The following is a 13,507-nucleotide window of genomic DNA, read 5'->3' as shown; positions in this document are numbered from 1 at the left end:
CGAGGGCCGCGCAGGGCAGCCCGTCTGAGGGCAAGCGGAGCCTCGGGCTTCAATATCGGCACTGCGCATGCGCCTCGGGCGCCCAGCGTCTCGCTCGCCTTCAATCGGCTCTGCCAGCCCGGTTCCGGGGGGCGGAGCTACGGCGCCCCGGAACCTGGATGGCGGGCGGGGGTCGGCCGAGGCGCGGCGGTGAGCGTGGTCGCTATGCGGATTGCGGGGCGGGGCGAGCAGCGGCCGGGCCGCGGTGCATGGCGGTCAGCCGGCGGACTCGGCCGCGGCGGGTTCCCTCAGGTCGGTGCCCGTGGTGGTGGGGGAGGCCTGAGGGGCGGGAGGAGATGGCGGCCGAGGGGCAGCTGGACCCCGGCGAGTTGCCGCCACCACCCCCCTGGTCAACAATACGGAGGGGTGCGGGGGACCCGCCATGTCTCCCCACTACCCCCAGGGCACCTGGGCCTGCCCCGCCCTGCCGCTCCCCTCAGGGCTCGCCATGGCGCCGGGCCCCGTCGTGCCCCTCAGGGCGTCAGGCCCTGCCCTGTCCCCAGCCCGCCTTGACGCGGGAGGCACGTCCCTTGTCATCCCTTGGGTGGCTTCACACCGCAGCCTACAGCTGGCTTTCCTCAGGTAGCGCCTACCCCATCCCTTCCAGGGAGCCGCGGCCCCTCCAGCAGCGCTGACAGCGGTTTGCATGGCAGCCATCGCGGCTCAAAGGGGACTGTTCCCCAGCGGTACTCCAACGGCCCTGCTGGGACGGAGGTTTGCTGAGAAACGAGCTGCAGTGCCTCTGAGGAGGTGACAGGCAGAGAGTGCTGCCCCTGGAGAGGAGCACTGGGGTTAGAGAGCAGTAAGTGTGGCATAAAGCCTCGCTGCACCCCTGGGTACTGCAGTGACAGAGCAGTCAGACTTGTTCCTGGAAATCAAAATGATAAAATATTAGGCTATCTCAAAGATTACTCATGAAGAATCCACTGCAGCTGCTTTTAAAGATAATCTGTCAGCAGAGTGGCTCTTTAGCAAAATGTTCTTGTGGGGGTGTGGATGTTTTAATCTCATCTGCTTATAGCCTGAAATTCTGTTCCTCAGAAGGCCAGGAATTAGACAGGAAAGGGAGGAGGGCTTCCAGGGACAAAGCTCATCATCCTGCCCCTGTCTCTTGCAGTCCAGGACACCCTCAGCCTGCAGGTTCAGACTTTAAAATACTCAGAAGACTTTCCTGCAGTTCATTAGGAGGATGGGAAGAGCTTCAATGTGGCATTTACACTATCTCTAGACAGTCTATCAGTTCACTGGCTTGATAAGCTTTATTTTATGTTTGTCTGTGGAATAGATTGTTAGCCTTGCCTGCCATTGCTGTGGGAAGGGATGTGTCTTTTGTTCAGTTTCATCCTTTATAATCTCCAAGCCAGTTTGCCATCCAAGCCTTTCTTAATGTACAAAAGTGAGTATACAGATGTTGGGAGAAAACAAAATTTGAATTGTTCTTTTTATTTAAGGCTTGCAACAAAGAAGACAACTCTCTGTTCCACTAAGCTCTTGCTCTGGGTGCCAGTGCTCTCTGCGAGCACTCTGAGTAAAGTGAAATTCATGTCTGAGGACCAGTCATCGGGGCAGGATGGAGAGCTTGGGCTTGCAAGCAGTGACCCTTAGTGACGGGACGACAGCCTACATTCAGCAGGCTGTCAAAGGTAACAGTTCCTTTGGGCTGCAAAGTCTAAAAGCTTCTTGACTGACTCTGTGCAATTAAAGCAGACTTAGCCAAAGTGCCCTCACAGCACACAAACTCTCATACATCCCGTTTGGTTGCTTGGCACAGGCAGCTAGCAGCTATTGGTTAGATTTGCACAGAAGAGTGACACAGCAGAAATAAAACATGCCTCTGTTTTGGAAATAAAGCTTTGGAGAAGAGAGAGCTGTTGCTGTAGAAAATGAAGGTTCTGTTCAGACTAGAGCGAGCCCACTTCTCTCCAGAGTGTCTGGGGAAATGGAGTCCACCCATGGCCTGCAGGACTATTCAACCAAAACTTCCCCTGAAGCGAAGGAAGATGTTTTATTTCACTGAGATGCATAGAATGTGGTTCACAGTAGTGCTTTTCTCTCTGAGGGGTGCTGACCTTGGCGTTGGTTAACTGAAGTGATATCAAATTCCACATATGCCCTTATGTTGTGGTTTGAGCCCAGGGTGCCACCGCTGCAGCCACTTCCCCTGTTACCAAAAACCCCGCCACACAAACCTGGTACCCCTTTATTTTGGCGTTTGTGAGGTGCTCCTTCCTTCACCACCCCACTGTTCCCGAGAAAAGCAACACTCTGTTTCCCAGCCTGCGGAACAGGACAGTTGAGTTGCAAGTCTTCATGTCCGGGGGATTGCTCTCTTGGTTCCTTTTCTGGGCAAACTCACTGCGAATTTTTTCCGTGTGTGGAGTCAGACTATCTTGAAAACCGTTGGGTTTTGTGACACCACCACCCCACCCCCCAAACATTATGCACCAGCTGAAAGCAACCTGGATTCCTCATGTTCAAGTGGAATAGAGAAATATCCTCTCTGCATCAAAATAATTTGGTAACTAGAATTATTACAGGGTTACTCAGATTTATGTTATTTTAAGAGTCCAGTCTTCACGACCACCAAGGGTGGCAACATTTTACATCCCTTTAGGTCCTGTAATTTTTTTTCCAAGAGTTGATCCTCCACCAAAGTAGAAGAAAAATAAATCTTCAGGCCCCTGCTGATGCTGTTAAAATCTCCCAGTTGAATTTTTCTCCAACACAAGTGCAACTGCTTTCTCCTTCAGATCCAAAATGCTTAGCACACATCATTCTTTCTGCTTCTTGGCTTACAGGGCTGTGAAGTGCAGCTTGTAAACAAGCAATGACTGAGGTTCTTTGTCTTGTATCCTCCTGTCTAGGAAAGGGAGGCTCCAGCATTTCTGGGAAGTTAAGTGCCTCTGTGGCTATTCAGGGGAAAGCTTGATAAATAACAGCGTATAAGCAACAGTTTTGCTGTCTTCTCTGAGACTGGTTTCCTTGAGAAGAGGCAGCAAAGGGAGCAGCTCATGGGACCAGAAAGACTAGCCTCTGCTGATGGTGCTGATGGCATTTTTTTAACTGTTTCAGGTGAAAAGCTGATTGAAGGACAAGTCATTGAACTTGAAGATGGGACCACAGCTTATATCCATCAGGTGACAGTTCAGAAAGGTGAGGACTATAAGTTCATCTCTTTCTTTTTGGAAGGATGTTGTAGATGTAACTGCAGCTGTGTTCCAACGGTCGGGCTCCTCTGTTAGCTCTAACTTTAAGAAGTCCATATAGGTGTAGGTTTCTTTTTTCTGGCCCATGGTTTTGAGCATGAGCAAGGACATAGAACATGTGATTTCCTGCAGTTTTTAGCAATCTGACAAGAAGGTGAATTTGATGGGGGTGTAAGCAAATGTTTTAATGTTGTTTCACATGTGGGCTCTCTCACTGTTGTCAGTCTGACAGATCACAAACAAGGCTGTAAGCTGTGTGCTGTGTGTGCCAACCACAGAGCCCAAAGTTTGTTTCATGTGGGAGCAGTTGGACAGGAATTTCCTCTGAAATGTGAGATAATGTATTACTTCTGGAATAGGCGTTTGCAGGGAGAGGGTGGGGATTGTTGGAAGCATGGTCATTGACCAATCAGCCAAATTCACCTCCAGAATGAGGTGACATTAGTTAATCTGAGAGGTGGTAGGAATTAATTTCATGAGGCGGGGACCAGAGTGGCACAGAGGCATCCTCCCTGATCACGATAAGATGTAAAAGGGGAGGTAGACATTGCTCTGGTGCTTCGGGCAGTCCTTCCTTCACCCTCCCAAGCTCCTTGTATGCCATCTCCCTTTTCTGTTCTCAACAGGTTGCTTGAAACCCAGTTTGTACACCTGGCTGTGCCCCTTTCGTCCCTTCATCCTCTTCCCTGCCTCCAAATGCACACACAGCGTGCAAAGGGTTTTCCCTCTCACCCCTGCTTCCCCTGCTGTGGTACATTTATGTTCTACTTCACCCAGCCCTGTGCCAGACCCATCCTTCTTGTGTGGCATTTTGGAATTGGTGAGATACTGCATTACCCCAGGGAGCTAAAGAGGTGTGATGAAGCCTTAAAAACCTCATAATTCATGTCAGAAGGGCTCAAATGTCTTAAAACCTACAGTTGTGGTTGACTCTCAGTGCAAGCCCTGCTGTGTCCTCTTCTGTGGGCGTGAGCACTGTAGGGTTCAGGAACTGGCACAGGATCCCCTCCATCCCATCTAAGTCTCCCAGTAAGGTGTGTGCATTTTTTTTCTTTTAGAGTCTGTGGCTTTTGAAGATGGTCAGCCAGTGATGTTGGAAGATGGCAGTATGGCCTACATACACAACACAGCTAAAGGTAAAGAGTGTTCCCTGTTCTTGGCAGCTGGAGCAGAAGCTGCTAAAGCATCACAGATTTCCAAGGCTGTGAGTAGCCCAGGGAGATGAAGAGTGCCCCACACTCAGCAGCTCTTTTGCATTTGATTTTATTGGTTTCCTCTTGCAGAAAGTTATGACCCCAGCACCTTTGAGGCTGTCCAGCTGGAGGACGGCTCCACCGCCTACATCCATCGTCCTGTCATCGTGCCACCTGGCAGCACCATCCTGGAAGTGCAGGCAGAAAGTGGGCTGGAGGAGTTGGCTGGAGAGGAGGAAGATGATGCCTTTGATGTTGAGACCATTAATGCATTAAAGCAGTACGCCAGTAAGGTGAGGACGCAGCGCCTCTTCCATGGTCTGCCAGCGGCGCTGAGGGGCTGCTGTAGTAGTCCACGTTTGGCCTGAGGTTTAAGTGTCCTCCCTTCATTAGTCCTTCTGTATATTTGTTTTTCATCAGTACCAGCTTCGAGAAGAGCAACTGGACAGGGCTCTAGGGCGAGTACCACTACTGAGAGGTGGCTGACAGCTAAGGACCTAGAACAGGGCAGTTTCCTGCCAGACCCTCTATCTAGTCCCTACAGAGTGCTGGGCCTGCCACCCTTAGCCTGCTGCAGGCACAGATTTGGGAAGAGCAGAGAGCTGCTGTGATACAGCTTGGCTTTTCTTTTTACCTGAAAGGAAGCTGCAGGGAGCTGGGAATGAGTCTCTTTAACAAAGTAACAAGTGCCAGGCCCCGAGGGAATGGCCTCAAGCTGCCCAGGGCAGGGTCAGGCTGGCTCTGAGGAAGGATTTCTGTGCAGAAGGGGCTGTTGGGCGTTGGAATGGGCTGCCCAGGGCAGGGGGGAGTCCCCGGGATCCCTGGAGGGGTTGAAGAGTCGGGCTGAGCCAGCGCTGAGGGATCTGGGGGAGTTGGGAACGGTCAGGGTGAGGGTCATGGTGGCACTGGAGGAGCTTCAGGGGCTTTTCCAACCGAGATGTTTCTGGGATTCTGATTCTGTGAAATGTCCCTTCTTGCATGTGTTTTCTTTCTGTTTGCCTGGGTTTCTCATGATGGCACCTGGGTATTATTCTCTTCCCCAGATGATTCATGCAGCCAATTGAGATTAGCCTCATCTCAGCAGTGTCTAGGCTACTCAGCCCCTCAAGAGTGACTAAATTATGGCCGCTATTCCTCATGTTGACAAAGGCCTCAAAACCCAAAATAGCTTCATATCCTAACATGTTATTACTGCAGCGCTCCATCTGAATCTCTCGGGTGCTGCTGTTTTCCCCCATCTTCACAGTGCTGTGTGAGAAGGGGCTGCCAGGAGGGTGCTGACACGGTGCTCAGCTGGGCAGCATTAAGATTTGCTGGTGGAGACCTTTGTGCTGTGGTAGGGCCAGGCTCGCCTAGTGCTCTGGAGAAGAGCAGGGTGGCACTGTAGATGTGAATGCCCTCCTGCTTGGGTTGCTCAACTGTTCCACACTGTACAGGGAGGCACAAACAGTGCCTGTGCTTTTTTTCTTGCAGGGGTCTGATGAGGAAGAGGAGGGAGTGACTGACACCTGCCATACGAAGAGCGATGACTCCAGTGACATCCCTTCCCAGGTCTGAGTTTTTCAGTGATGCATTTCTAAAACTAGGCCAAACTCCTCTTGATGCAGAGCACTTTGCCAGCTAGTAATTAAAAAAGTGTTGTGGCTTCTCTGCAAAGTTAGTAAATACATTAGCTACAAGTTTTACAAATGAGCTTAGTGAAGCCCAGAGAGGTGAGTTGTGTGTCTGAGAACACCCAGTGAGCTGGGAATGGGAAATGCTGCTACCCAGACCCCAGTCCTGTCTCCTGGGCTGCACCACATGTGTACGAGCTGTGTTTGTAGGAATGTGTTTTGGGGTGGATAACTGAAGGAGTGCATACATATAGCAAGGAGGGAAATGATTTGTGTGGGCTTTATAAAGCCTGGTGTAGTGGCTCGCTGAATTAATTTCCATATGTCTCTGGGCAGGATCTGCAGGAGGAGGAAGTGCCCAGCAATGAGAAGGGGCAGCAGGTCGGCAGCAGAGCTTTCCGTTGTGGGCACAAAGGCTGTGGCCGCCTCTATACCACTGCCCACCATCTAAAGGTAAAGCTGGTAACGTGCAGTCACACAGTGAGCAGACCAGACGTGTCCCCGTGTTACAGCACCAGATCAGAACAGCCAGATGCTGCTATACAAAAGGCTGTTGTGTGCTTCGCTCCCCAAGAGATCCAGATGTGTTAACTGGCCAAGGTGAAATCCAAGAGAACTTCAGATTTTCCCCACCAGCTAGATTTCTCCACACTGTTTGCCTTCCTCCTTGTCTTGGACCCCATTTTAGGGACCTGTTCATTCTCTTCCAGGTCCATGAACGTGCTCACACAGGTGACCGGCCATATACGTGCGACTTCCCAAGCTGTGGGAAAGCATTTGCTACAGGTAATGATTTCTCTTTTGAGGAAATTTTGTTTTCTGTTCAGTCTAAACCACCCTTGAGTATCAGCCCTGGCTATTTTCCAGCAGAGAACAAGTTGCATAGCTTTTAAAGCCTACTGAGAAGGAATTGCAGCATGGGAGGCTGCCCAGGACTTCATTGATTATGGACAGATTAAAGGAGTTACAGGAAGAAGCTGAGTTGACAGTGGTGGTGTGGGGCTGCTCAGATACTTCTTCCCCTTCAGCTTTACAGACACAGGGCAGATGTTTGAAAATGTGTGAGCTGAGAGGTGATAACACACTGGCCATGTTATTTCCTTCTCATTGTAAAATTAATTGTCATTTCTTTCCTGGACAGGGTATGGGCTGAAGAGCCACATGAGAACACATACTGGTGAGAAACCATACAAGTGTCCAGAAGACATGTGTAGTAAAGCCTTCAAAACCTCGGGGGATCTACAGAAACACATCCGGACACACACGGGTGAGCAGTACAGGAGGAGAACTGAGCTGCCCCTTGAAAGGGTCTCCAAGATAAAGTACTGCTTCAGCCTTTTCCCAGGACTTGCCTTTTTGTATCTTGGGTGAAGCAAGGCAGAACTAAGTTATTTCAGACAGAAGTAGATGGGTAGTAGAAGTAGTCCTAGGGATTTTCAACTCAGTTATGAACAGCAGAGCAAAAGGGGAAGCGATGGCAGTGCTGCTGGAGGAGATGTGCCAGCAGTTGGGTCTGATCTGAGGTCTCGTGGTAATACTCTGCAGGAGCGAAGGGATCTGGGTGTCCAGGGCATTCCAGGTCGCTGCATTGTAGCAGGACTCTCATCCACATTACTCTGTCGATGCAGGTGAGCGTCCCTTCAAGTGCCCCTTTGTGGGCTGTGGCCGTTCTTTTACCACATCCAACATCCGCAAGGTTCACGTCCGAACGCACACGGGCGAGCGGCCCTACATGTGCCCGGAGCCCAACTGCGGGAGGGGCTTCACCAGTGCCACTAATTACAAGAACCACATGCGAATCCACACAGGTAAGAGGAGGAGAGGGTGAAACACAGAGAGCTCCTCCCCACTCAGCTCTCTGCACTGACAGCCAGGGGAGTCTAGGGGACAGAAATGGTCATTTCCAGGCCAGGCGTTGCAGGGAAGGGGTGGCTGAGGGAACTGGGGGTTTAGTCTGGAGAAGAGGAGGCTGAGGGGAGACCTCCTGGCCCTCTGCAACTCCCTGCCAGGAGGGGGCAGAGAGGGGGGATGAGTCTCTGGAGCCAAGGAGCCAGCGCCAGGCCCCGAGGGAATGGCCTCAAGCTGCCCAGGGCAGGGTCAGGCTGGCTCTGAGGAAGGATTTCTGTGCAGAAGGGGCTGTTGGGCGTTGGAATGGGCTGCCCAGGGCAGGGGGGAGTCCCCGGGATCCCTGGGGGGGTTGAAGAGTCGGGCTGAGCCAGCGCTGAGGGATCTGGGGGAGTTGGGAACGGTCAGGGTGAGGGTCATGGTGGCACTGGAGGAGCTTCAAGTTCTTTTCCAGCCAGGATGATTCTGGGATTCTGTGGTGGACCTGAGAGTACCCGGGGGTTCAAAGGAATAAGAATTGCTTTACTGGGCTGGTTACTGTTCCACCAGGCTGTCTCCAGCTATTCCCTCTTGACGGGGAATCTTCCCAGAGTATGGAGAGGGTGAGTTAAACTCTTCTTGTGGGCTCTGTCCTAGGAGAGAAGCCGTACATGTGCACCGTGCCGGGCTGTGGAAAGCGTTTCACTGAGTACTCCAGCCTCTACAAGCACCACGTGGTCCACACGCACTGCAAGCCCTACACCTGCAGTAGTTGTGGGAAGACCTACCGCCAGACCTCCACGCTGGCCATGCACAAGCGCAGCAGCCACGGCGAGCTGGAGGCCACGGAGGAGAGCGAACAGGCCCTCTACGAACAGCAGCAGCTGGAGGGTGAGCAACCACTGCCCCATCCCCTGCGGCAGGCCTGGGTCGGGCCCTGTGGGGCAGGGGAGAGGGGTGATGGCAAGAGCTCCCCTCCCGCAGAGCCAGGTCTGTGCTGCGGCCTCCTGCCTCCCCATCAAACCTGTGTCATCAAATCTGTGTCACAGACGAGAGAAAAGGGCTCCCTGTGGTCCTCACTGTGCGTCACGGGTTGGGAACAGACTCCTGCCCATTCTGTAGTACAGGGAGAGGTAAAGATCCTCCTTCCTGGGCCAACACAGGGCTGTTGTCATCATGATCTTGTGCTCTTCTGCGCCGGCCCTTCAGGCTGCAGGCGTGTCCCGGGGTCAGGGGGGTGTTTTCACACTGATCAGCACTTTTCACCCCTTTTGCTCTTCCCCTTCCCTGACTCAGCTGCTGCTGCTGACAGAGGCTCCCCCCTAAAGAGCCAGCATATTGCTTTCCTGTCAGAGATGGAGGAAGATGAAGAGGAAGAGGAAGATGGAATGCCTACACAGGTCTCACTTATCTCTCAGGATGGGACGGAGCAGGTATGGACACTGACAGCCTCCAGCGTGTGGGGGACGGCAGTTAGGAGTGACATTCTGCTGCTACCCAGCCTTGGTGTTCTTTTTAAGGCTTTTTTTCATAGAATCATTGAATACTTTGGGTTGGAAGGGACCTTAAAGACCATCTAGTCCAACCCCCCTGCCCCGGGCAGGGACACCTTCCACTAGCCCAGGTTGCCCGAAGCCCCGTCCAACCTGGCCTGGAACCCTTCCAGGGAGGGGGCAGCCACAGCTTCTCTGGGCAACCTGTGCCAGGGCCTCACCCCCCTCACAGGGAAGAATTTCTTCCCAATATCTCATCTAAATCTGCCCTCTGTCAGTTTAAAGCCGTTACCCCTCATCCTATCCCTACACCCTGATCCAGAGTCGTCCCCCCCTTTCCTGCAGCCCCTTTCAGCCCTGGGGGGCCGCTCTAAGGTCTCCCCGGAGCCTTCTCTTCTCCAGCTGAACCCCCCAACTCTCTCAGCCCGTCCTCACAGGGGGTGCTCCAGCCCCTCGAGCATCTCTGTGGCCTCCTCTAGACCCTCTTGAGCAGGTCCATGTCCTTTTTCAGCATAAAACAGACCCTGGAGCTTCATGGGCTCTGTCCTGAGGGCTCCCTCCTTGCAGCCTTACCCCACTGCTGCAGACATGGAGGGTAAAGAAGGGCCTCAGCTCCCCGACTCACCTGCTTGTGGGACAGGGTCTTGTGGGTGTTTGTGTGCAGTGCCTGGCAGCCTGGACAGCTGTCAGAGGATCTGCTGACACAGGCTGGATCTGGAGATGTTTTTTTCCTCATTTGTATAGCAGCGCTTTTCTTGTACTTCCGTCCACCAGCAGCCCATGTGCTGACTGGGAAAACTCTTTTCTGTGGCATGGGGCAAAGGAAATGGCTGCCACCAGTAATGCTAAGGGTGTTTCCTCTTAGTGTGAGATGCTCCCTGCTTCGAGCTGTCCCTTCAGTGCCTGGAGGGGAGATGCTAAATGGGAAGGGGAGGTGTGGTAGAAGGGGGAGGGCTGGAGCCCTGAGCTCTGGGAGTTCTCCACTGATTCCACCCATGGCCCTGGGAGAAGTCCTTGGAGTTCTCCAGAATCCCAGAATCATCTCAGTGGAAAAGCCCTTGAAGCTCCTCCAGCGCCACCATGAACCTCACCCTGACCGTTCCCAACTCCCCCAGATCCCTCAGCGCTGGCTCAGCCCGACTCTTCAACCCCTCCAGGGATCCCGGGGACTCCCCCCTGCCCTGGGCAGCCCATTCCAACGCCCAACAGCCCCTTCTGCACAGAAATCCTTCCTCAGAGCCAGCCTGACCCTGCCCTGGGCAGCTTGAGGCCATTCCCTCGGGGCCTGGCGCTGGGGCCTTGGCTCCAGAGACTCATCCCCCCTCTCTGCCCCCTCCTGGCAGGGAGTTGCAGAGGGCCAGGAGGTCTCCCCTCAGCCTCCTCTTCTCCAGACTGAACCCCCCAGTTCCCCCAGCCGCTCCCCAGCAGACCTGTGCTCCAGACCCTGCCCCAGCTCCGTTGCCCTTCTCTGGCCACGCTCGAGTCATTCAATGGCCTTTTTGGGGTGAGGGGCCCAAAACTGAACCCACTCATCGAGGGGCGGCCTCACCAGTGCCCAGCACAGGGCTCAGATCCCTTCCCTGTCCCCGCTGGCCACGCCAGTGCTGGTACAAGCCAGGATACTCTGTGCCCTAGGTCTCGTATGCAGAAGAGGAGAGAATATTTCAACCTCACTAGGACCTTTGTGTCAGCAAACTTGGGGTGTTTCCCAGTTTCCTGAGAAGCCATCCCGGCTGAGCGCATCCGCTGTTCTCCCGCGCAGGTCCGGCTGTCGCAGGAAGCCCTGCAGGCCCTGGGCAGTGCCATCAGCGTGGTGACACCCAGCGGGGCCCTGGCCGTGCCCGAGGAGGAGCTGGCGGGCGGTGACACACACACCGTGACTGTGCCCAGCGCCGACAGCACCCACACGCAGCCGGTACCGACAACACCGTGACTTTCCCTTTCCCCTGCGGAGAAACAGCCTGCTAGGAGGGAACTGCTTTTTTCTATTAAAACATGATCGGTTTTTATCTTAACTTTGTGCTAGGTGACCATAGTCACCTCCGGGACAGTGGTGGCTGAGGAACCGGCCGTCGCATCGCTTTGTCAGCCGCAGGTGACGTTGCTGGCTACCGCCAACGGCACCCACATCGCAGTGCAGGTACCACACCGCCCCTGCCGCCTTCCCCTCCATCCCCCACCCTGCCTTCAGCACCTCCCCTCTTACCCAGGGTGCTCGCTCCTCCGTCCCCACAGGCCCTGTGTACAGGGGAGAGCAGGGACATGCTCCCTGGATTGCAGAATGCTCCTTCAGAAACAGCTTTTCCCTGTGCCTCTCTCTGCTGTGCCCTGTTGCTTTCTCCCTGGGCCACCTGCTGCCCCTCCCTCGTCCCTCTGTCCCCCCTGAGCGAACCTGCGCCTCCTGAGCCTGGTTTTTAGTAGGACAGTGTTACTTCTCTCCCTTCCATCCGCTAGTTAGAAGAACAGCAGAGCCTGGAGGCAGCCATCAGCGTGGCCGCAGCAGCGATCCAACACGAACCCGTAACGCTTGACGTGGCCGTGTCTGAGAACGGGTGCTGAGACCCCCCCGCGGAGCCTCTCTGGGCAGGGAGAGCCGGTGGTGGCCCCGGAGCCTCTGCTCAGTGGGGACGGGGCCCGGTGGCCGCGGCAGAGCTGCGGGACGTGGTGAGGGAAGGGGCTCACGCATCCCCCGGGCGGGGGGGCTGGTGCTGGCAGCACTGGGTGACCCTGGGCGAAGGGCTCTTCTCTCCCTGGAGGGATGTGGGAGATAACTTGCCTGCTGCCTTCTCCCGGAGGCTCTGCTGTTTTCCGGGGCTCTGAGCAGCAACTTCCCTGCTCCACGCCTCGGGCACAGACTTCCTCCGTCTTGGAGGAGATGGCAGATGGTGTTTTCTAGTATTTATTTCTTTATGGCTAAGATTTCCAAGACCTGCCAGTCTTCTGCAGTAGAGGTGAAGCCACAGAGGTTTCAGCAACCTCTGGGAGTGCAAAATTTTTTTGGAGAGATGCTTCCTGCCCTCTCCCTCTAGGAACGATCCAAGAGCTCCCCTCTCCTGCCCACCCCTCCAGGCAAGGGACAAGTGGCAGCACATGCACAGGAGCAATAAAGCCCCGTCGGGGCGAGCCCAGGCTGTCCTGGGCTCGGTGGCTGGAGCAGTGACCGGTTCCTGATGCCGGAGCAAGCACCCAGGCTGACTCCAACAGGAATTCCGTCACACTCCACTCTCGAGCAAACTTCCATGGCAGACACAGTGCTGTGGGGCTGCTCCCTCTGCTGAAACCAACCAGCACTTGCTGGGGGCTCAGCTAGACTTGGATGTAAATACTGAGTTGAAATAAAATCAAATAAAAAATTTGCTTTTTAAAACGAAGCACCCTTCTCTCTTTCAGTTCCTGGGGCCGGTGACTGGCAGAGGGTGGGAGGAATGTAATGGTGACATTTTTGCAGATGTAAGGATTAAGGAAGTTCAGGAGATTTGTTGAATTGCCCGAAAATGTAATGATTGTCCAAAAGCAGTGCTGACGAGGCGTGTGAGCTGGAGAAGTTGTAGCCTCTTGAGCTCTCAGCGTGTGTCTCTGAGGGGCTAAGAGCTGTCTCCTGAGTCTCACACCAGGCCTCGTTTCCTCCAAGGGCTCCCAAAAGCCTGGTTTTAGGGAATTGTGTCACTCAATACAAGAAAATGTGTCTGTGAACACACCCTACAACCCACCTCGCTGGGGAGAGGCGTGGGCTGGCAGAGTCACCCCAGCCCCTCGCCTGCCTGCCTCTGCCCTGGCAGTTTGTGGACAGAGACACCACAGAGTCACTGAGGTTGGAAAAGACCTTTAAGATCATCGAATCCAACCCTAAACCTAGGGCTGGCGCAGGCTCCCAGCGCTCAGATGGTTTCTTTTTTGGCTGCACATGAGTTTGCAGAGGTTTCTGCAGGCAAGGAACGGGCATAACCCGGGAGGGCTGCGGCGAGAGGGATCTCCGCTTGGTGCGACCGATCCCAAAACAGGCAGGGCTGGAGCTTTTCCAAGGGGCACGGCCCACGCTCCCGCTGCTGTGGGGGAAAGAATCCCAGAAGAGGAAGCTCAGTTTTGAGTCGGGGAGGGGATTTCACGCAACACAAATGCTGAAAAAAGCTTTTGATCTC

General features: G+C 54.2%; 1 protein-coding gene across 2 annotated transcripts; it reads left to right on the top strand.

The window, feature by feature from the left end:
• The first annotated feature begins 233 nt into the window (after nt 1-233).
• Nucleotides 234-12,733, top strand: ZNF76 (zinc finger protein 76). Of its 2 annotated transcripts, XM_074925311.1 has the most exons (15): nt 234-291; nt 1,491-1,682; nt 3,112-3,192; nt 4,304-4,381; nt 4,529-4,731; nt 5,912-5,989; nt 6,388-6,504; nt 6,762-6,837; nt 7,193-7,318; nt 7,680-7,859; nt 8,533-8,766; nt 9,172-9,308; nt 11,131-11,283; nt 11,395-11,508; nt 11,823-12,733. In XM_074925311.1, exons 2-15 carry the CDS (start codon nt 1,610-1,612, stop codon nt 11,925-11,927), a joined length of 1,755 nt encoding a protein of 584 aa, XP_074781412.1. In that variant the 5' UTR covers nt 234-291; nt 1,491-1,609; the 3' UTR covers nt 11,928-12,733. The 2 variants fall into 2 exon arrangements, with proteins under 2 accessions (XP_074781412.1, XP_074781413.1); XM_074925312.1 differs by lacking the exon at nt 5,912-5,989.
• Nucleotides 12,734-13,507: the final 774 nt, after the last annotated feature.

The sequence above is a fragment of the Athene noctua genome, chromosome 23 (assembly GCF_965140245.1).
Source record: "Athene noctua chromosome 23, bAthNoc1.hap1.1, whole genome shotgun sequence".
Taxonomy (NCBI): Eukaryota; Metazoa; Chordata; class Aves; order Strigiformes; family Strigidae; genus Athene; species Athene noctua.
Note: the sequence above shows the minus strand (reverse complement) of the source record. Positions and strands in the feature narration are given on the sequence as shown.